Source organism: Anabrus simplex, chromosome 3, assembly GCF_040414725.1.
Source record: "Anabrus simplex isolate iqAnaSimp1 chromosome 3, ASM4041472v1, whole genome shotgun sequence".
NCBI lineage: Eukaryota > Metazoa > Arthropoda > Insecta > Orthoptera > Tettigoniidae > Anabrus > Anabrus simplex.
The window spans coordinates 283,419,609-283,444,047 of NC_090267.1; the positions used below are offsets into that span (position 1 = coordinate 283,419,609).

Genomic DNA, 24,439 nt, shown 5'->3' on the forward strand with positions numbered 1-24,439 from the left:
CACATGACTATCCTGAAAATACAGAATCACAAAACTAAGGATCCTCAAACACTGCTAAGTGAATTATATCACAACGTAATTTTCAAATACAGATAAACCAACAATACTGAACTCCATCTCAAATTAAATTTTGTTTAAGTTGGGAGATGGGTTTGAACAAACTAAAAAAGCAAAAGCAAAGTCATCTCCAGTTTTTTCTCGAGAGGACATCAACAGAGTTGATTGCCTGTGTTAAATTTGTACACTTCTATCATTTTCCAGAAATTTGAAAACAAGGTGTGGTTAACTGACATTTGCAGAATCTTGTAAACTATATATAAATTTGTAAATTGTGCCAATACAGGTTGCAGAAGATAGCACCTGAAAGAAAAAGCAAAGAAGAAACTTAATGGGGCTTGCGAACCAATGCTGGACAAAAGTGTATGAGTAATGTGTTTTGTGGGACTCACCTCCGGTAGTACTGTCACTGCTGATTGTACACAGACTACAGCTCAACTGACCGCTGACGAGAGAGTGTAAGGAGGAAGGTAAAGGATGGAGAAGTGAGGGGAAGTGTGTTAAGGTCTCATATAGCAAATATCAGGTAGATGATATCCAACTTCAATCGGGAAGGCAAGTTTCAAGATTACTTCCTTGTACCGCTGTTCACTGAAAGTCTGCGAAGCCAAGTAAAGGGCCATGTGGTGCAGAACAAAACTTTCATCCTTGCAGAAAAAAAAGAAAAATTCTGCTGGAAGGGATCGAACTAACGACTCCTCAACGTCGAAGAAGTGTGTGTAAAACACTTTACTGAGATGGAAGAAAAGAGAACGTAAATGCCACTGAATGGATCGTAATAAACACAAATGACTCCGACAGTGATTACGGCGCTATGAGCAAAACTAAGCTCATAGCTTTCTTCCAGCAAATAAAGTGGCGAGTATACTGACCTTTAGAATGACCTTGAATACCTTCTTGATTTACTCCGTTTAAATGTTGTACTCTTATTATAACATGTTAGTTACAGCTTATTCATACTATATCAATCTCGCAGTATCTTGACTGATGTTTTCATGCGAGTAGTACTGTAAACGTACAAAATTCCAACCCCACATCAAGTCAATTTTTGTATTTACAGGAATATTTACGCCATGGTATAGGTTACGTATTTATTTTGTGTTGTCAGTAACATTTATTTCATTGTAGGAATATTGTATGTATATATATATTGTATCATAAACATTATTTAGGCATTGTAAGAACTATGTATTAAATTGGTGGCATTCTGTAGCCGAAAGTGGGAAATCTTGGTTACGCAAGAGAACTAAATATAGAGAAAGTTGGGTAAGATGCTGGTTTGCCCAACGTGACGCGTGTTTCCCAACAGTTTTCAACGCATCAGTACGGCAATGTTGAGCGCCACAATTTCGGAAACGGCGTGCCACATGTGACAGATATGGAAGACTGTGATTAGCTAGGGCAGAGAAAATCATGTGACTTGAAGAAGTTTATCTTATGGCTGGTTTGCCGGAAGGTTGGTCTTACTGGTCTTGAGTAGCAGAAATGTGTTGATTGGCTGGTTGTCCTATCTGAAGTGTGCGACATTTAGGTTTAGTCCTACTTAATGCTGCAGGTGTCTGTCTCTTGGAGATTTGTTTCGTCGAGAAACGTCCAGTTGGGACACACGAGAGGCTTAGATATAATAATATGTTATATAGAAGTCTGCTATGAAGTGCTTTGAACATACAATGCATAAGCATTCTTTGGAACATGGAGAATGTTCTTTTTAATAAAGACCTCTTCAATTCCACTGAGGTGTGAAATAGCATCTTCCTTGTGCTATAAAGGATTCTTATAGCATGTTCACTACAATTTCTTTATTTTCAGAAAAACCACATTCAAGTGAAACATTTCCATGAAACAATATCAGTATCATTTTCAGAAATTAAGCCAACTTTTCTTTCTTTTAATTTATCTTTAGCAAAACATTGCAGTGCCAAAAGTGATTAAACCTCTCATTTATCGAAGACAAAGAATTCACTACTTATTGGAAGGTTTCATTCTCACAAACTGAAGTGAATTCCCTTTGTACAGTATATGATCAGCTTCACTACCTGAGATCCATTCGTTTTCAACAAAGGCATTTAATTTAAAGTATGGTTAGTCACTTGCTGCTCAAAGGTAGTGGCTGCTTGGCTACACTTGGATTGAAACAAGAAATTCCTTTAGTCAGTTTATATGCCAAAGGTGACCATTCCAATAACTTCTTGCATTCTTCTTAGACAATCTATGAGAAACACTAACACATCTCAATTAATTCAGAAGTGCCACAAAATGCTGCTCTAGCAGCATAACATATGTATACTTTAAATGCAGGCAGAAGATTTTTTTTCTTTATTGTCTAAATTAATTTTGAGGATGTTACCTGAAGACTGTAATGACACAGACTTAACAAACATTACCATTACATTTTTCAGTGTTGCTATGAGATTCATACAGGAGTGGAAGATCAAATCTCCAACAAATGATAATACAAATAAAAATAAAAATGACAACTTGGCCAGGAGCTTTAATTGAAACTGATACTATTTTGAAGCTGTTACAGTTGGGGATTTTCTTGTCTCTCTGTGTTTGTCAACATCAGGTAGGACATTATAGCACGTTCAATAACTTGAATTTTCAAGCCACTTAAAGTGGAATCAGTATTAAGCAACTCTACACAATCATCAGCACACTAACAATATAAGAGAAGATTATCACATCATTAATAAACAAGCATCGGAAAGCATCATTCAATGTTTTACTCTTTCATGGGGAAACTACTTAAGGAACAGGTCAAAGAAGAGATATTTGTAAGGGAATTTTGATTTAGGAAATTGTGAAATGCGCACCAAAAAGGAAATGAAATATGCTCCTGAAGAGGATAAGAACTACCGTAACGGAGAATGTAGCATGCAAGGACAAAGACCGTCAAATGGAATGCTTGTGTGCTTTGGGTTACAACATAATTCCGTAATGTGACCTTATCGGTCATGTACATATTTATTTATTAATTATTTGGCAGTGAAAAACCTTTGTAAAGCTCCCTCGTACTTGTTACAAAAAGTTGCATTAGGTTGCACCTGCTTACACAACCTTTGTAGCCTGCTAAACACCACTCCGTCTTAACTAAAAGAATACACAGATAGAGAGAGAGAGAAGAAAATGTCAAGCCAGAAAAATCGATAATGATACCTTCACCCGTTGAAAAAATGGCCGAAACACAATGTTGCCAGCTCGCAAGTTGCATTTGTATGATGAGATTTCGAGACATGCACAATATTTAATATGGGAAACCTCGGGATGTTATTTGATTTCATTATAGACACCTGCCAAAATTCCAATTCTTTATAATATATTAACGTGTGGAAGAATACGCAATCGTTGCATTATATAACACGTTAAGCGTCAGGACGCTTCCTTTGTATGCAGCACTCTCATAGAGGACATTGTAGGGGCATTATTTTGATAATTAATTTTAAATAAATGGCCGAACAATCCAGGTTCCGCACATAACCAGACTACTTAAGAATCTGAGTCACACGTTTGAGTGTATTACCGATGTCATACGACACGTGGAACTATTAATTTAAAAAAGTTGTGGGGATTAGCCACTGTCTCTTGCATGAGTGGGGGAAAGTTTACAAAAGGAATAGCGGTGATGACAACAGTTTCCACTCGACGCGAAGGATCCAAAGCAGAACCACAGTTTGCTGGTGTTCTGATTTATTTAGTGTTTGGGACTGCAAATATACAGTTTACCTCTTTGAGAATATTATCATTGTCTACAAACAATAGTATTTTTTAAAAAGTTGAAGTTATGTGACCGCAAGAACGGTATAATTGTATTTTTTTTAAATGATGCAACAAGTGTTAATTTCATTAAAGTGTTATAATTGTATTTTTTTGTGTGATGAAGTGACGCAACAAGTGTTAATCTCATAAAAGCTGTTATAAGTGTAGAAGATAACCATTGGATTATGAACGCGCTCAGCGGTAGTAGCAATGGACATGAACCCGTGACCAACGTCAACACCATGGAAGCTTAAAAAGGGAAAATGAGGGTCTTTTCCAGGACCCGAACCTTGGATTGTTACGACATGATGAAAGTACTAAAATGAAATTTTTTTTTTTTAATAAATGCACGGTTATTCATTATGCAGATCACGTAAATTAGGTTAGACATGTAAATTGCATGTTTTTTTTTAATTAGAGAGAGAACTTGTGAGTGGTCTTCATATTCATTAATGTTCATTTCATGGAATTAATAGTCTACTCCATGGGCTTAAATATATATATAATTTACGTAATGCATGTAATTGACGTGATGATAAAATATTAGTTAGTCTGAGAGTGCTTAGATTAGGTAAAAGTAATAGAATGTAGATTTGTTTTGGCACTGAGCCAAGCCGTAATTTTGTATAATTTATTTACGTGATATCCAAGCTTATTATGATAATGCATGGTGATTATGCTTGCAAAAATGGACTATCGGCTGTTAACATCAGGATAGGAAGGCACTCTTATTTTCACGTAATTTGCATGATAATATTTGTAGATGGCTGTATTAATTATATGCGTAACTTGTGACACGCCTGGACATCGAACAAACGCCCTCCTATTGAGATTAGCGTTTTCCTTTAATGTTGAATATTTTCCCTTTCTATATATGAGAATAACATTATGGATATGTTTAAAATCCATATTTTATTTTATTGGTTTGAGTTTAAAATGTAGGAAAAACCTAGGCTGCATTCTGTAATCGGATGGAAGCGAACCTGGTCATTCTAATTCTGAGGATGTGAATATGATAAGATAAAAGGTGGCCTGATATTGAGTTAAAGAATTGTGATAAGGCAGTGAACTAATAAGCCAGTGGAGCTTTGGAAATCTGATATGAGAATACGTAATGAAATGAGATTATTTAAAAATATGTGTTCCAAGGGAAACGATTTGGTTTCGCCTTGAGATGTTGAAAAGATATTTCTGCCACAACAGGCCATTATTTGCTAGGGCTTTGACGTCAAGAGGGGAGGGGAGTCGGAAGAAGGCTTGCCCCTTGTTGGGGATTACTGTATACTGTATTGTTCGAGCTATTCCACTTAGAATGAAGGCAGCGCGACACCGATTATAGTTTAAAGGATTCTTTTACTTTTCCATGTAAGATTTTATAATAATATTTAACCAACTGGAACGCCAGTATTATTTATTTGTTGACCCTATGATTAATTAAGAAAGGGAGTTTTTATAGACCCGTTTGTCGATGCCATCCTGGATATCATCGGTTCGAGTTCTGAGGCAACCATGGATTTTTGTTGTCACATAATTTTTTTTTTTTTACAGCCAATTGCATGTGTATATTGTTTATTGTTTCTTTTCATATTATGTGTACATATTTTCCTTTTTTTATACATTCTTTTAGTTGTGTTTCACTCTTTATATGGATGACAAATCGAGTTTTATTTTCGTAATTTTTGTCAGTGGATTCATTGGGATGTGGGTTCGATTTCTGGACCCGACATCAGTCATTTTATTTTGATTAGGATTTTATTGACTAGCATTCACTTATTCTTTGTTTACTTTTTGTAATATAAATAATTTAGCTAGGTGACCACTTCAAGTTATCTTCAATTTTTTTTTTGTTGTATAAATAATTGCTTCTTCTGATAGTGAAGAAAGTTCTTAATGATAACCGTCGCATTTATAAGGGTATTTCTGATTTTTAAAACAAAGTATGTTATACAAATTATAATGTAATATTTATCATCATGTCGGGAAGAAGAAAGAGGTAAAGGAGAAATAAAATTTTGACATTTTACAATTGATATTTAGTCCATTGGACATTGCATATTCAACATTGATATACTATAAATATTCAGGGTCAACTTTTAATTAATTTGATTTATCAAGGCTCAATAAATAGGTATTTAAACTTTTGTCTGCCTGTCATTTTGCCAAATAACATTGTATCCCAAGTTTCCTTCTGTTCATTTATGCCTTTAAGCTAGTTATGTCTTATTTCCTTTGATCTTTTGCCGCAAACGCACCATGGCCCTGGGAGGTCGGTGGTTTGATTCTATGGAACGGAAGGGTGCAGTAGACCCTTGCACGGTCGGAAGAGCTTTTGCTCACCCATCATTTCTGAAAAATTTTCTTTTTCGTTCCTTCCTGATGAGGTGGCATCTGACTCTAGACTAAAAAGGTCCCTTTCCATCAAGCGCCTTGGCGTATGGTGCTATATGGCGGTATCCCGACATTTTAGGGATTATCATGCACTCATTTGGTTCTATGCGACAAATGGCGTGGGGTGGAAAGGTTGCAGTGAACAGTACCAAAATATATAATAGCGGGTTTACATTTCATAATTAATGATGTTATAAAGAACCATTCGAGAATTTGATCACTCGTTGAATCAACATAATTGTGGCATTATAATTGAGGAGCTAGATGCAATAACAGCGTAAGTCTACTTACGCTGTTATTGCATGAATTTCATTTTTGGATTTGATGATGATGATGATGCTTGTTGTTTTAAGGGGCCTAACATCGAAGGTCATCGGCCCCTAATGGTACGAAATGAAAGAACAAAAATTGCAAAGTCATCCACTGACCAAAATAAAAATAAAATATGGCATGAAGAATGAATGGATGGACAGGAACTCAACAAAACACAAAACAAACAAACAAACAAACAAAAACCAGTGGATCGGACTCAATACAGATCGAAAATAACATTATTACCGACCAAGGAACCACTTATAAAGCACAATGATGCTTGGTGTCTAAAGGGGGTGCAAAATCCACGTCTAAGGCCCCACAGAATGGTACATGTCGCGAGTAAAATAGAACCATGGTATGTGTCATGTTGGGGTATTAATCAGAAGTAGCGAAGACTCACGGTGTTCCACAAAAGATGGTACTAATCACAAGTATTGCAATACGTACAAGTAACGCAGACCTATGGTGTGTCTCACACAATGGCCCAACTCAGAGTCAACGCAAACCGAGAAGGTTCCCCACCTAGGTGTACTAAACACGGGCGCCGGTATTCCCGTGGTGTTCCTCACATAGTGGGTACTAATCACAGGCAACACAGACCCACGGTGCTGCTCATATAGTGGTACAACTCACAGGCTACGCCCAGACCCGCGGTGTTGCACACATGGGTACGACGCACGGGTACTGGAATCCACCAGGCCAGGCTTTAACTGCTACTAATCACAAACCTATTTCATACCGAATTTAGTGGTACTACTCGCAAGTACAGGCAACCTATGGTGTTCCCCGCGTGATGGTACGATTCAAAATTAGTTTCATGGTTCTAATTCAGTCAGCCCTTGGTCGCCCCTTTTAGTCGCCTCTCACGACAGGCAGGGGATACCGCGGGTGTATTCTACATGTGCATCCCCCACCCGCAGGGGGTAGAGTGTTTGGTCCGCGAGAAGTATTTTATTTCCCTCAAGTCCGCCGGCAAGCCGGTTAGGACCCCCCTATCCGCCACCTGGGACGCGCCACGTGGGAGTATCACCTCTCCCCCTGCTACGCCTGCGTAGCAGGTTCGTGGATTTTTGGATTTCCTGGTCCCTTCACTACAACCTAGTCCGGGTCTTAGTTCGCTAGGGTGCCGATAGAGGTCAGGAGCTCACTAAAATCAGTACCATGTGCTACGCTGTTATTGCATGAAGCGTGCTTCACGAGCGGCGCGTTAAGTTGCCGCCAGTTCTTTGGCTGGAGAAGAAGTCAGCGAGCGGAAAAGAGGTTTTGTGGCTAGTGCAGAAAAAAGGGTTGATGTTCTTTCACTAATGAAATACTTAAAACCTGAAAATGTTGAGTGGTATGTGAAAGTCATGTCTGTGTGTAATAATTCCCTAGAGTCTGCTAATGCAGCATGTGAAAGATGAATCATCCTGATTTTGGTCAATGATGCGGTATTTAAGTATTTTAAACAAGTAAGATATACAATGTCTAAATCCTAATTATATACTTTGTGATCTGCTTTTTGTTTCTTTTCATTTTTTTAAGTTTAGAGAATCAATTTTTGTAAATGAAAATAGGAATAAAAGTTGGTCAGAAAGCAATATTTCTAATTTTATAACATTTCAAATATTTGTTGGGGAAGGTGGGGAATTACCGTAGCCTAATACCATAATTGGGGAGAACACTGTAACAAACCTCTCTCGGCCCTTTGCGCAATAAAGAACAAAAAAGGTGAATATTATATAACGAATAAACTTTTTTTTTTTTCCTTTCTTAGTTGACAATTATTTTAATGAATTTGTTTTTAATTTGAGTAAGTTTAGATATTTTTGAGAACTGAGATGTAATAAACTGCCACTTTTGTTCCTCTATAGTGGGCAATCATGCTTTCCTATCTCCCTGATCAATACTGGTGTATGACAAAATATAATATTCCTGCTCTTCATGCAATAACAGCCTATAAAAGGAAATTTTAAATAACTCTGTCTTACGCTAACAGATCAATAAAATTCTTTGGGAAATACATTTCCTGGCTGTTTTAAATGTCTTTAAATAAAATTCAGGTTGATTCATAATATTACTTTTAACTCAGAACATTTATAAACTTTAAGCTTCTGTTTCTCAAAATAACGTAAATCTACATACGCTTTTATTGCATCCAACTCCTCAATTGAAGGGACATCAGTATAATTATCACCAACTATGACATTTTAGTATGTGAGGAATTTAATGTGTATCATTTAACAATGCACCATAAACTGGAAGATAGCTATTGGCTGTACTTTGTTAACTGATGTATATCTACTTGATTGGACAACGTGATTTAATTTCTACTGCTTTTATTCCATGAATCCACCTCGTGATCGTAAGTGCATTGGCTGACGCGCCTCTATGTGGACAGGCAGTTGGGATCCGGTTACCACCCAGTATGGCAGCGATTGGAGCGACTCTGTCTAGCCATACTGGCTAGACAAGATGACTAGTTACTGCCTTAGCTATGGGGCTGAAGAGACTATGGAGCCTCTTGCATAAAATTGTGCTTAATAGAGTGTCATTTTTTCTTCTATTCATTCTTCAATTAGGTGATTAGCACTGTGCAATTTAAATTATGTTATTTTAAGAACTAACTGTGAGTTGTGCTACTATTTAAAAAGGGTGCCTGTAAGGATTGTTAATGAAACTCTTTGTCAGTAAATTTTGAAAACTTCCTTTTTTTCGAGATGGTATACTATAACCGTCTTCGCACCCAGAGTACATACAAATTCAAAAATGTCGGACTGCATTACTGGCTATGCAGCGCAAACTTGATGTGTCATTAGTACCTTTGGCACTGAGGGGAATTGCCTGAAATTAGAGCTTCATCGGTTGAAATAATATTTGAAGAAATTGAAAAGTGTTCCCCTTGAAATTCTTAAGTGATATGCTGTATATGTGTTCAAAATTTTAAAACAAGAACTAAACCTGTGGTCAGCATAATTAGCTGATGTTGACTGGTATTATAATTTAAAGACTTGTTCTGAGTGCAGCTAATGTCTAATAGCATATATTATCAATATTAATATTTAAATTTGAGGTGCTCAACTGTGCACTACTTCACCTAATTTCTTGGTAACATTATTACACTTAGGTTACTTTCGTAACTAAACTCATTCATTTTCTACAGAATATTTAAGGTGCTATTATCCTTTTGGGGCGTCATTCTCTTTAACGTAATGGATTTATTCACTTTCTCGTAACTTTTAATCTTGTTATCTTACAACAGTTATATCATTGTTGGGACAAGATGATGTGTACTGATAAGATAAGACATGCATTGCATCACCCTTAGGAGTTTGTCATTGTCTTCCGGAAAGGGTTGTTGATTAGACGCTTGAGTTGCGTAGATGTCAAGTCATTGATTTTGACTGTGTTTACTAGTCATCATATCATCAAAATGTCCCACTCCTACCTCATATTAAATAACATTTTTGGGGTAATTTAAGTAATGTGATCTCTACTATATTTCTTCTGTTTTCTTTGTGAGGGTGATTTTGCAAAAATTTTATTATTTTTTCTTGTGTGTATATGCCGTGTTTAGGCATGTTGCGGACTTGTAAATTTTCAAGTTTCCTCTTTCGCCTTCCTTGGGAGTAAGTTTGCCGTTTCTCGGAGGTGGGACACCATATACAGGATTCCAAACACAGCTTCACCAATATAGAACAAGACATGGAAATCCTCGAGACAATAAACAAAGGCCTTCTACTGAATGTAACTGAAAATTATTTTATACACCCCGACTAATACTTCAATCCTAATTTAAACCTAAATGACATATCAGAAAAACCTAATATCCTTTTCGATTTTCTCATCATCGTTTTCAAAAATGCCAAGTTTTCAAACCGGGGCTCAATCTTCTATGCCATGCATAACACATATTTGTGTCATTTACCCCTATTGCCTCATCTTTCTGCCCTGCCTTAAATACCCCTCTTTTCCTTCTCCCTCGTCCCTCCCTCCTTCCTTTTTCCCTTACTCCGACTCTGTTCCTTTCTGCTCACACATCTCCAAGTTCAGTTCCTCCATGCACGTCAAGCTCCCCAACATGCTGAGCAAGGTGTCTCTCACGTTATTTGTTTCCTTGCCTTTCAACATCTTTCTTACACCTAATTAGGCTCCGTTTACTTTCATTAGGTTACTCCGGCTCCGCATCAAACCGAGAAATTTGGTCTAGAACACAAAGGACCTCCACATGTACATATTGCCACCTCACGAAGTACCTGAACATAGATTTTAAAGCCGCTGTTGAATGTCAACTGTATTCAAACTCCACTTCATATCACATTTGTGATCATTTTTTATTCTTGTCACAACAAACAAATAACTACAGCTGTTTTAAGATTTTTAAAGTGTCTGCTTAATGTTTTAAACATATGCTTTGTCAAGACTTAGCATCAATATAAGTGTTCCTCATCACATCAAGATTAAAAAAGACTTACAATGTCTTAGTCAAATGTGTTATATTATGGTGAAAAAGATTTAGTTTTAATGTGAACTTTTTTATCATGAACAAACTTATTTTTAAGCAAAACACTTTCTACTTTTCTTGTTACGTGTGTATATATTGACTTGTGATTGTCAAATGTGTTATATTATGGTGAAAAAGATTTAGTTTTAATGTGAACTTTTTAATCATGAACAAACTTATTTTTAAGCAAAACATTCTACTTTTCTTGTTACATGTGTATATATTGACTTGTGATTCTCATATCTTACACTTTTTGATCGATCGGCTGATGATGACACAGATATGGTGTCGAAACTGGTATCACATGTAAACATGTTGTAATATAATTTGCTGAACACAGCACTATTGTACTGAAAAGTTGGAACTGAAAATATACCTCATTTTATCAAGGAAAAAAAAAAAAATGGGAATCCTTTTCACAATTTTAAAATTTTTGAAACTATAATTAATTATAATGCTACCTTTTAAAAAAATATTCGGAAAACATTAACTATGATTTTGGAAGATCCCTTCTTTTAAAATGATTCAGTGTATGAATCAATTTCTTTTAACCCAATAATTAATTTTAGATAAATTTTGCTTTTATTTAATGAAATTATGGGTGTTACAATCTATTTTTTTCATTCTTCATTCATTAAATTTTATGTGGTTTAAACTATTTACGGTATTTTATGGTATTTCTCATGAATTGCTCCTTCTGCCCAAGATCCACCCTCTTTTTTTTTTTTTTTTGCTAGGGGCTTTACGTCGCACCGACACAGATAGGTCTTGTGGCGACGATGGGATAGGAAAGGCCTAGGAGTTGGAAGGAAGCGGCCGTGACCTTAATTAAGGTACAGCCCCAGCATTTGCCTGGTGTGAAAATGGGAAACCACGGAAAACCATCTTCAGGGCTGCCGATAGTGGGATTCGAACCTACTATCTCCCGGATGCAAGCTCACAGCCGCGCGCCTCTACGCGCACGGCCAACTCGCCCGGTCGATCCACCCTCTGTTGAGGTTGTTTTGACCTTGGTTTGTCCACATTCCATCGTATCCCAGTCCTGTTACCTGTGTTTTGGTCGAGGCCTACCCTAAGTAGTCCGCGTGATTTCACGCTAGGATGGCCTTTAGGCTCTCTTGTGGTAGTGCTGGCAATCGAAACTGCATGTTTGCAGTGTTGTGCCATCATTTGTTTTGTCACCCTTGTGTTCGATTGTCGGTATGTCACATTATCATTTTGGGAACAACATAAGTAGTGGCCGATTTGGGGATTTCACATACAAGAAAATGACAGGGACTAAAGTAAAGGTAGTGTTACACCTACCCATTGTGGGAGCATACTGAGGTTCTTCCTGTACCTTATGGACAGCAGCTGCAGGATGTGTCACTGGTGCAACATGTACACCAGAGGCTCCCATGTTACAGTCTGAAGGAGTTATTGTCTGTATTTCCTGAAACAAAAGAAGAAAGGAAACACCCTTCTATTAGAAACTTACTGTTAAAGTTTATATCATCATGAAATATGAGCAGTTAATTAACACTACCTTGTATAGAAAACATGCCCATATTGTGGGTCTATTTAGTAGTTGTTCAAGACGTGGAATCACATTTAAAAGTAAATACTAGTTAACTGTAACCTTATGCAATTCATTGGCTTATCCAAGTTTGTATAATCAACAACAGAAAAACTACTGAATTTACGAGTTCCAAACTGTCTTAGGATATGAGGCATGACCACAAGAGCAAATTTAGAAAATGACTGTATAAAAAGGTTTCTTCCATACAAGAGAGTTGTGATAAACTGATTAATTCAATCATTCATGTGAAAATGTAGATTATGTTTTAAAATTCAGTTGTAACCCCGCTTGCCCTTCTGATACAACTCTCTCTTCGCTTGATCAGTTGTCGTTTGTTCCTGGGTACGCGTGCATAGTTTGGCATCGTGAAGGGGTAAGTTTCATACAACTTTGATTAGCTACTTGTTCCTTTTTATCACGGGCGTTTATTTCAGTTTTCTTCTCTTTTCAGACCTATTTGCTCACCGCGAACCTTATTGACAAACAGGATGTCAATTATGATTTTGACTCAAGTCCTTTTAGTTTTGCAAGGTCCATTCTATCAACTAATTCGATCATGCCATTTCAAGTCTACTCGTTTGTATACTTGTTTATACACAGCTGTATTGCATTTGACACAACTCTCTCCGACACATGTTACTCAGCAAGGCAGACTTCTACCAACTAAGCACATCTAATATTGTACGTGTAACAGCTCAGGTCCATTTAATGAACGTAGGTTTTCGTTGCTCATTGTATTAACATAAAGAAATAAATGAACTGAATTAAAGCCACTCTATATATTTAATAATAAAGCCAAGCTTTCAGCCGAATTGCATTGGCCTTCATCAGGGCATGTGAAGTTTTGCCTCCGACAGTGAGCAAAGAAATTCTCCGCAGAAATGTGGAAGTCATGCCCGTACTATCCACGGCCTACCCCACTAACTGGACTCAAGGATTGTGGCGCTGTGCTATGGTGGTTGGGAGGGAAGTTACTGATTCACTGCCCGCTGTCGACGGTTTGAGTGCTTCCCGCTGTGCCATGGTGGTGTTATGCATGTATTTCTGCACTACAGGTCTCCATGTATTTGATTTGAAGCCGTCTTCCCTGTTGATGTTATTTGGGCACAGCTCTATCTCTCTGGCTTCCCTCACAAGACGAGCATAGAAGCCTTTTATAGGCGTGATGACTTTCGCCTGGTCAAAGAGGATTTCATGGTCTGTACTGTAGAAATGTTCTGCTATGGCAGACTGGCTTATAGCGTTCTCCGTAGAGGATGAAAAAGCGACATTCTTTACAGACCTGATGTGGTCTATCACCCAGATGCTAACAAGCCTTTTTGTCATGCCAACACCATGTGGTTGTGGTTGTTCATATGTTGGCATGACAAAAAGGCTTGTTAGCACCAGGGTGAAAGAGTTGTGCCCAAATAACATCAACAGGGAAGACGGCTTCAAGTTATCAAATACATGGAGACTTGTACTGCAGAAATACATGCATAACACCACCATGGCACAGCGGGAAGCACTCAAAACTGTTGACAGAGGGTGGTGAATCAGTAACTTCCCTCCCAACCACCACAGCACAGCACCACGATCCTTGAGTCCAGTTAGTGGGGTAGGCCTTGGATAGTACAGGCATGACTTCCACGTTCCTGCGGAGAATTTCTTTGCTCACTGTCGGAGGCAAAACTTCACATGCCCAGATGAAGGCCAATGCAATTTGGCTGAAAGCTTGGCTTTATTATTAAATATATATAGTGGCTTTAATCCAGTTCATTTAGCTCAGGTCCATATTTTAATGTACATGTACAGTGTTTACTTTTTAGGACTGTTTATTTTAGATTAATACCAATAGCGATGTCACATAACAAAATTTGACTAGTGGACTTTAAATTCATTAATTATAGACTGAGAAATGTTTTGCCACTTTTGTAAAATAATTAATATGTACATAATATTTTTAATGTGGTAATTTGGTTGTATTTGCACTATATATTGTCAACATTTTAATTTCTAATTAATGTGAGGATAGAAAAGGGTTAGGGGAGGGAAGGAAGGAAGGAAGGAAGGAAGGAAGGAAGGAAGGAAGGAAGGAAGTAACTGTGGCCTTAATTAAGGTGCAGCCTGGTGTGAAATGGGAAACCATGGAAAAACCACCTTCAGAGTCCGGCTCCATGGCTAAATGATTAGCGTGCTGGCCTTTGGTCACAGGGGTCCCGGGTTCAATTCCCGGCAGGGTCGGAAATTTTAATCATAATTGGTTAATTTCGCTGGCACGGGGGCTGGGTGTATGTGTCGTCTTCATCATCATAATTTCATCCTCATCACGACACGCAGGTCGCCTACGGGAGTTAATTCAAAAGACCTGCACCTGGCGAGCCGAACTTGTCCTCGGACACTCCCGGCATTAAAAGCCATACGCCACTTCATTTCATTTACCACCTTCAGGGCTGCCGACAGTGGGATTCAAACCCTCTATCTCCCGAATGCAAGCAGACAGCTAAGTGCCCCAAACCACATGGCCACTCGCTTGGTACCACATTCTAGACGTTTAGCATCAGAGCAGACTCCTGTGGGACTCAGCAAATGCTAATGCAAAAAGTGTGAAATGGTGTACGAAAATGAAATAAGTAGCGGGTGAAGATAGGAGAGTTTCATAAATATGTCTGATTGCTGAGGTTGGTTTGGTGGGCTATGAAGTGGGCGGGGGAAGATGAGGGAATGCTGCAGGTAATAACTCTGTTCAGTGGATAGGGGAGGAGAAGTCCTGCTTTGTCATCTTATGTCTCTGTATTATGGAGTAAAGGCATGATGATTTTGACAAAATAAAAGTGCAGAACTAAATTAAGGAGCATCTTGTATCACATTTTTAGTGAAAAAACAATAACCTACTAAAATGTCTCAAGTGGTGAAAATGCTAGCTAAATTCAGAGAATTTAGTACAGATAAGAATATCCTAACCCACACTCCAGGCATTTAGCATCAGAATAGGCTCCTGCAGGATTCATTAAGCAATAATGCATACAGAAATGTTGCTCCAAAAACTAATTAAGTAGCGCGAAGAGGGGGAAATTTTCTAAATGTGTGCGATCGTTTGGTTGGTCTATTTTGCTATGTGAATTTCTATAGCTTCTTTAATGTTCAAAGATTTGTCACTATTATTTTAAGGATGTTAGGTCATTTGTATAATTACTGTATGCTAACACGTATCAAACCTGCAACCAGGATCGTCTTCAGTGCAATGACAATAAAAAATGTTAATGGCAGTTGTCACTCTGTAGTAACTAGACTGAAGATAGAAAGACCCTGCTGGAAATGTAGTTTATTCCAGGGCCTCCAGAGTCAAGGAGAAGGATGTTGAGTTAACTATGGAGGATAGCAATGATCTACTCAATACATAAAATGATTTGGGTGTTTATCAATAATTTCTATCGCATAATATAATATTGATGCCTTTGCAGGCAAGATGTAGTGTTTACAATGCACTATGTCTTCTGGTATGGGCTATATCAAATTTGTTACTTTCATTGACCTGTCTCAGTCTCATCCTTGGCTTTGACAATATGAAAGTGACTGAGGTATGAGTGATGCTAGTAATACCGTTACATATGCAGCCAGTCCCTGTTATGAATGGTGTGAAACTATCGCTCATAGGGTCGGTTGGTGCATGCATTTCAGTGGGCTTGGCAGACTGATATGTAACAGCAACTGCTGACTCGGCAAGGAAAGCAATGGGAAACTACCTCACTCCTCATTTCCCTAGTACGCCTCTTCAGTGACGCCTAGGCTATTTATGACAGCTGTTAGCAGAGCTGCAGAGGATCAAACCAGCCTTCGGGCTGAATACCCAACATACATACAATATAATACTGACCTTGCTTTATTTTAAATACTAGGTGCATCAAATATAAACCAGAATTTAAAATTAGCGGCTCAGGTAGCGAACAGAAATGGGTGGGGCTTTGAGAGGATGTTGGTGGGGATGTCTGGAGTAGTGGTCATGATGCACCACACACCGCAGAGCAACCGCTCGATTCAGTACGCCATGAGCGAGCAAGAGGTACACACGTCCGTTGCGCAGCACGTCATAAATAGTTTTTGACGAAAGAAGGCACCAAAGCTTCGGAAATTTTGAGAACGTTCCATGCACAGTTTGGGGATGCAACTCTTTCAAAGACCCAGGTGTAGAATGGCACAAACAATTTTCGGCAGGACGGGAAGAAGTGGAAAACAAACCAGCAAGTAGAAACCCTTTTCAGAGGCAGTTCTACCCAGAGAGTGGGCCCCTGCCTATGCGAGTCCCACAGCACACTGACCCAGTGTGTAGCATCTGGTAAGCGTCCCAGCTCAGAGTTACGAATGAAGACCTCAACGACGTTTACAGCGGAGAAGGTGGACTTCGGTATGGTGGAGATAGCGGGAAAGGCAGCTCTATATTCGGGGATTAATATGAGTACAACCTGCTGCCTTGTAGGTTGAGGAGACTGGACACAAACAGCTTAAGGGAGAAAATCTCCCTCTGTATTAGCCTCAGCAGGTCAACAGACGGATTACTGAAGAAGTTGCTATCATGAATAATACGAGCCATGGATGTAGGAATTCGAGACAGCAACATCAGTTTGGTGTGAATGACTACTTACTTTTTTTTTTTTGCTAGTTTTACGTCGCTCCGACACAGATAGGTCTTACGGCGACGATGGGATAGGAAAGGGCTAGGAGTGGGAAGGAAGCAGCCGTGGCCTTAATTAAGGTACAGCCCCAGCATTTGCCTGGTGTGAAAATGGGAAACCACTGAAAACCATTTTCAGGGCTGCCAACAGTGGGGTTCGAACCTACTAACTCCCGAATACTGGATACTGACTGCAGCTATTGAGCTCGGTCGAATGACTACTTACAACCAGATGTCACACTAGCTACCCAAATCAAAGACAAAGACAAATTATCAGAGTGGAAGCATTAAATATCCTGACACTGACAAACAAAACTGAAAAGCTGGTTGACCTCAGAGAGGAGGAACCTTCTGATCATGGGGCTGAATGAAACAAACTGGAAGAAAACCAGGAAAATAAATATCAGATTGGACTATATACAGGGTGAAGCAAAATTTGCGCACTCGGGCGTCGCAGCGCGACTCCTCACATGCCAGCAATAAAAAGAACGCCTCTCACAAACTTTTGTCTTGCGAGTATATCTGGCAGAAAAAGGACGTTGAAGAGTGGCAATCTAACAACACTGTAACCACATGTATGGTAACTACCTCTGCAGCACATATTAGTCGTGCTGTACAGTTGGGTTAGAATGCAGGAGGTTGAGAATTTGATCCTAGGTTGAGGCGCATTTTTTTATTTGCCAATTTCTATCGGACATTACATACTGTAACACAGTAAGACACCGTATCTTAGGTCACATATATCCTACATTTACAACATTTTGTAACGCTGAACACAACAAATACGTGGTTAGACAAATAAGAAATAGACAGTTGAAACAAATGACCTGTCATGGGACAGAATATCTACACAAACAATATTACTTTCCAGATGCTAAAGATGATAGCACAGTACAATAACACATCTACTTGTCATTTACATACTACACGTCATTTTTATGAGCGCTCAGATGTAGCACATTAGCAATAGTACTGTCCAGATTAATGACCGCATGACCTTCACAACAGAATACGTTGTCCTCAGAACAACAGATGCTCAAAGCGATCTCCCTGCACATCCAAACACTGCGCAACCTGCCGGATCATACAGTTCTGGACCCTTCGCAGCATAGCTGCATCCACAGTAACAAGAGCAATATGAACACGCGCTACCAATTCTTCCACATTTATCGGCGGGGTATAGTACACGTGCTCCTTCAGGTGTCCTCACAGGAAAAAATCCAGGGGAATTAGGTCCGGTGAACATGGTGGCCATACAACTGGACCTCCACACCCAAGCCATTTCCCTGGAAATGTTCTGTCCAAATACCGTACTGTCGCACATTAATTCCAGAGTGTGGCGGTGCACCATCATGTTGGAACCATATCTTTGCCGAACATGTAGTGGAACATCTTCCAGTTCATCAGGCAGACAGTTTGAGAGGAATGCATGATACCTTCGTGCAGTCAACCAGTGAGGCAACGTGTAGGGGCCCAAACACCTGTCGCCCAATATTTCGACCAAGAGGTTGATACCAATGCGAACTTCATATCCACGGTCGCGGGTGACATGCGGGTTAACCCCACACCAATGGTGGCCATTGTGCATATTGAAAACACCCTCACGAGTGAATGCTGTTTCATCCGACCATAGTACGGTGTTCACGGAGTCATCGTTGGCTTCCTGTTGTTGTTGGAACCATTCAAAGAATTGCATCCACCAATGGCGATCTGCAGGATGCAGGTGTTGCGTGAAAGAATAATGATAGGGGTGCAGCCCATGTTCGTGCAGCATGTTAATGACCGTGAGTTGCAAGACACGCAGCTGCCTTGCTACGCTATATGTACTTCACTGAGGTTCTTGGTGTATGACCTCCAGAATAGCATCCTCAGTAGCTGGAGAACGGCGAGTCTGTGGGCGACCTCTGTCACGCAATGGTGGAAGGAGAGAACCCAACTCCCGAACGTGCAGCTCCAGACGACGGAACACATTTTTATCTGGATGGCGTCAACGAGGATATCTAGCAGCATATTCATGAGCGGCAACACCAACATATTCATTGTTTGTGTATGCCATACGTGTGCCGCACTGGTTTAGAAGTTTACAAGGAGGACATTTGATATGTGTACGCATGTACATTGAAATCTGTCACGGGCCCGTTACTCTGCTTGCCACTAGTCCCTGTCTGGTGGACAGCGCATACACTACGTAATAAACACGCCGTCAGTCCTGCGCGCTGTTCCACCTAACGCGCATTACCCCTCTGGCAGATATTGTTCTGCATGATTCATCCCGACACCGCTACCTATGAAACTGTCGGTTTTGAATTACACCGTTTCCCTAACAGTAATAGACATGATGTTTCCACAATCCCATCAATATAATAATAATAATAATAATAATAATAATAATAATAATAATAATAATAATGCACTGAGATACGTACTAAACAGCATGTGGTTACCACACGCAATGTTGAAAGGCATAATTAGAGGGACCATGGTGATAACACATACAAATTGTAACAGAGTTTGGACATTATTCGCAATGCACGTTGCTAGGCCTACTGGTAATGTAAGGTTCTAACAAATGGACCTGAACGAGGCAAGAATAATAGTTGGTACTAATCTATGGGACCACTGGAGGAGGGTACAAAGAAAACAGGTTTCACGTCTAGTAGATGAAGTGGTGCGAATAAATTCATGCCCACAATGTGGAAAGGGCGTCTTTCAAAGCTGACCAAAGAAAACGATTGTTCGTCCATTTCTAGGATCGTAGTATGCAAGTGCAAATGGTTTCTAGAGGACCCGCTGCAATCGCTGTTGGCGATTAAGATGCCAGATACCATACCACCTGGACTAAGTTTACCAAACAAAAAACATACACCTCAACCCAGGATCGACCCCTCGACCTCCTGCATGCTAATCCAAAACTCTATCCACTGCACCAACTGTACAGCACGACTAATATGTGCTGACAGAAGTAGTTACCATACATGTGGTTACAGTGTTGTTAGATTGCCATTCTTCAACGTCCTTTTTCTGCCGGATATACTCGCATGACGAAAGTTTTTGAGAGACATTTTTTTATTGCTGGCATGTGAGGAGTCGCGCTGCAACGCCCGAGTGCACGAATTTTGCTTCACCCTGTATAGTCTCTACTGGTCTGGAAATTAAGTACAGTGATCCAAATCTATGCCCCACATGTAGGATGTTCAAAAGAGGGAAAATCAAACTTCCTTACTAATTTGGAAGAACACGCCGAGTATGAAAATCAAATAGTAATAGGTTATTTTAATTCACAAGTTGGCTCACAACAAACATAATATGAATACATACTGGGCCCTCATAGAATGGGAAATAGAAATGAAGAAGGAGAATATATGCTAGATCTATGTGTGAGAAACAACCTGGTAGTAACATTTGGTTTAGGAAAAAACACAAGAAATAGGTGGGATGCTGAAAAGGGAAAAGTAACAGTCTATTCTATAGATCAAAATGTATGGAAGAACGTGAATGATGTCAAGGTCATTCCAAGTGAAGACCATGCTGAAGACCATAGACCACTAGTTGCAGTTATTGCAGAGAAAAGCCCTCTGTAAGACTGTGAGTCCCAAAAATAAAAACTAGGTGACTTACTGAACCAAGTGTAAAGGAAGAATTGAGAGGTGTGCAAAGATTGTTGCTGAGAGAAGAACCGAAACTGGTAGATGAAGAATGGGACATTCTAAGGTGGTTGTGGTAGGTACGGCAGAAAAGGTATGAGGACGACAGAGACAAATAAGAAAACCTAAAGAAACTGCCAGGTGGAATGATGCAATTAAAAAGGCAGTCAATGATAGAAACTGCAAGAAGAGCTCTATATCAAGCAAGAACATGGCAAGATCAGCAAGTAGCAGAGGAGAAACTGTCAGTTTACAGAGAGAAAAAATTACAGGTCAAACAGTTGGTTGTAGCTGAAAAGCAGAAATGTAAGGAAAATCTGGCACCAGAATAACACATGATGAAAATAAGAAACTGTTATTCAGAATTGTTAACTCCTTCCGCTCGCATGTTGACAACATCTCTTTTTGTATTGAATAGGTGGAATAATTAAACTTTATTATTTATTTGACTTGTTGACAACAAGTCGACAGCCGCCGCCCAGTGCTGAGCTCTGGTCGACACACGGTTTTGCATCACTTAACTACTCTGTGGATACATTACAACTTCTATTTATTTTTCAATGAGTGCTGCTATCTTATGGGCACTGTGAGAACGAATTTCAAACTTCTTTTAGAATGCAAAAACAATATTACTCTGTTTCCTTAGTGTAGTATATCTCAACGTAAAGCGACCACGGGAAAATGGCGACGCCCGGCTTGTCGGAGGATGAAATATTGGTGACAATTTCGACTGAATTTACGGGTAGTGACCATGCAAGTGAAGAACTTTCCGAGTCAAGTGATAAAGTGATCTAAGTGATAATAACGACAGCGATGCGTGTAATTTTTGGAGAGGTGATAATGGGTTGCTGCGACCCGGATTTCACCGGCATGTACAAAATTCTAATACTGCTTGGAGATCGTGGACTACAGATGATGTAGGCCAGCCTAAATTCCCTTTTAGGTCAGTAATGGATTTGTAAGGCATGGCATTAGGCCTATTACAGAATTAAGGTACTGGCAGTTATTGTTTACGTACTAACTACTAACCTCCATTATGAATGAGACTAACGAATGCGCGAAACTTCAGATAAACTAAGATATTCAGAGAAACACTCCACTTCAGAAGCGGTCCATATGGTGTTCATGGAAGGAAGTCGCAGTAGAAGGACCGCAAGGTTTGCAGAAATAGGAAAGTTGCGTTAGGGAGGCGAGCAACGGTTCACTTCCACAAAACCTGTGAGAAGCAACCAGGACTTCACCTAGGACTGTGCTTCGAAAAGTATCACACCCTCCAGAAATTCCAATGAAAATGTGGGGAAAAAAACCTGTGCCTTTCTTATGTCTTTGTGTGCAATATTTTTTGCTTCTGAACCTGTACAAAGTAGTTGTAAATATGTAAATAAGTGTTTCATAATACATCTCTCAGTATGGCCAAAAATGTCTGAAATAATTACAAGTTGGGAGACATTACGACTAAGAAAATATTCGAGAGCAAAGGGTTAAGAATAGAAGAACTGGAAATGAAACTATCATTTCTGTAGAACTTTCCAATGGTAAGGTGACTAGGAATAAGACCAAAATATTATAAGAGTTCAAAAGGCACCTTGAAACTTTACTGAACTGTGATGGAGATGACACTAAGATGACGAGCCTTTTAATTTTGGCACTACATATACCAATAATCTGACATGGTTGGAAGTGGAGACAGCAGTATCTAAACTGGAAAACAAGAACTCAACTGGACCAGATGAATTTAGTGTTGAGATGATCAAAGCACTACGAGAAGGTGGACAACAGTGGATGTACAGAGTATTGAACAGAATTTAACGAGAGTATGTAATCCTAATACTGAACAACTGGAAGCAGGGAGTCATCATCCCATTGTTGCAAAAAGGTGATTGAAAGAAATGTACCAACTACAGAGTTGTAACTTTACTGTCACATGGCCTCAAAATCTACGAATCCATCCTTGAGAGCAGGATTAAAAAAATATGTTGAAGCTACACATGAGGAGGAGCAACATGGATTTAGATCTCACACATCAACTATAGACCTCATTTCTACCACCGGAACGCACTACGAGAAGTAATGGGAGAAAGGTAAAACGTAACTGTTTTTCTGGACATCCCAGACAGCATTGACTATGTACTACGCAGGCATATATGGGAATATTTGAGACATAAGAAAGTGCCCCATGACATCATAGCACAAGTACAATGATTATATGATGAAACCAAGAGTTGTGTCCAGGTTCAGAATGGAAGGTCAGGTTTGTTTGAAATGAAGAGTTGAGTCCAGCAATGAAATTGTCTTTCACCACTCCTCTACATAATCGTAATGGATGAAGCTTTAAAAGGGGTTAAAAGAAAGTATCCAAAAACTAATGCCCTGGTTTTTTCTGATGATGTAATGGTATGGGGTGAGACGAAAGCAGAAGTACAAACTAGACTAGATCTTTGGCATGAGGATTTTACCACCTTACGTCTTAAAATCAGCAAAACTAAGACAGTTGGCTTAATGACGAGTAGAAACTCGCCTACTGTTCATCTAAGACTTGGAGATGAGGAAATGGATATTGTAGATAATTTCCAAGTAGTGTTCAGTCCTCAAGCAATACCATACATGAAGAGATTAGCAACAGAATACAGAAAGTTTCCAGATTCTAACATGAACATCAAATACTTTGAGATGAAACATTTCCGTTAGTGTGCAACATCAACTTGTACAAAATGTATCTGGTACCTATACCGACATACTGTATGGTCTGGAAGAAACAAGAATTACTGGATTAACAAAGAGTTGTCTTCAGGCAACAGAAATGAGGCTCCTCCCTTGTAGCCTACAAAAAAAACAAAATTGGATAAGTAAGGAATGTGAAAATCCGACAGCAGCTTGGATTGGAAAGGAACTTGCTGAAGACCCTAGAACCGAAGAACTTGTAATGGTATGGTCACATGAAAAGAAGAGACCCCACAGGACTCCTCGAGTATACTCTGACTGTGCAGTATTCCTGGGAAGAGACCAAGAGGAAGACCTTGTTATGTTTGGGAGAAGCAAATTTTCTAGGACCTTGAAATTAGAGGTGTAACGTGGCATCACATATCGTCATGCCAATACCAAAAGCACAAAGGTGAAAAATTTACGATTTTCAATTAAGTGCATCTTGGAAATCCTCAAGGTTAGTAGATACTAATGCCAAAGTCACAAATGTGGAACTACATCATAAACACCTGAAATATATAATTATCACATCACCTACGTAACATACAGTTGAAATCATACAATGGAAAAACCACCAATGTGTTACATTCATGTTTTTGGTATTGGTAAATTTATTAATAATGTAGAGGCAAAATAACCAATGTTTCAAATTAGTGATTTTGCTATGTGGTTATTATGAAGGTTCACAACATGAATTCATGAATGTGATGGTAATAATGCTTGTCATAAAGCAATCTTTTGCCTCTATTCTTCATTACTGAGCAGATGGTGACTGTATTGCTAAAAGGTTGGGTGAAGCATTGTTTCTTTTATTGCGGGAGTTTACTGCCTTACTGGTACTTCACACTGATGTCTAGTATTCAGCAAAATGAATTTAAGTAGAA

At 39.1% G+C, this 24,439-nt stretch overlaps 1 protein-coding gene across 2 annotated transcripts in view; it reads right to left on the minus strand.

Annotated features, from left to right (window-relative positions):
- Positions 1 to 24,439, minus strand: part of LOC136866262 (uncharacterized) — a 445,701-nt gene that overhangs the window by 339,089 nt on the left and 82,173 nt on the right. For both annotated transcript variants that reach the window (XM_067143066.2, XM_067143067.2), the window contains one exon: positions 12,305 to 12,431. In XM_067143066.2, coding sequence (XP_066999167.2) covers positions 12,305 to 12,431 — 127 coding nt within the window. The remainder of the gene's footprint in view (positions 1 to 12,304; positions 12,432 to 24,439) is intronic.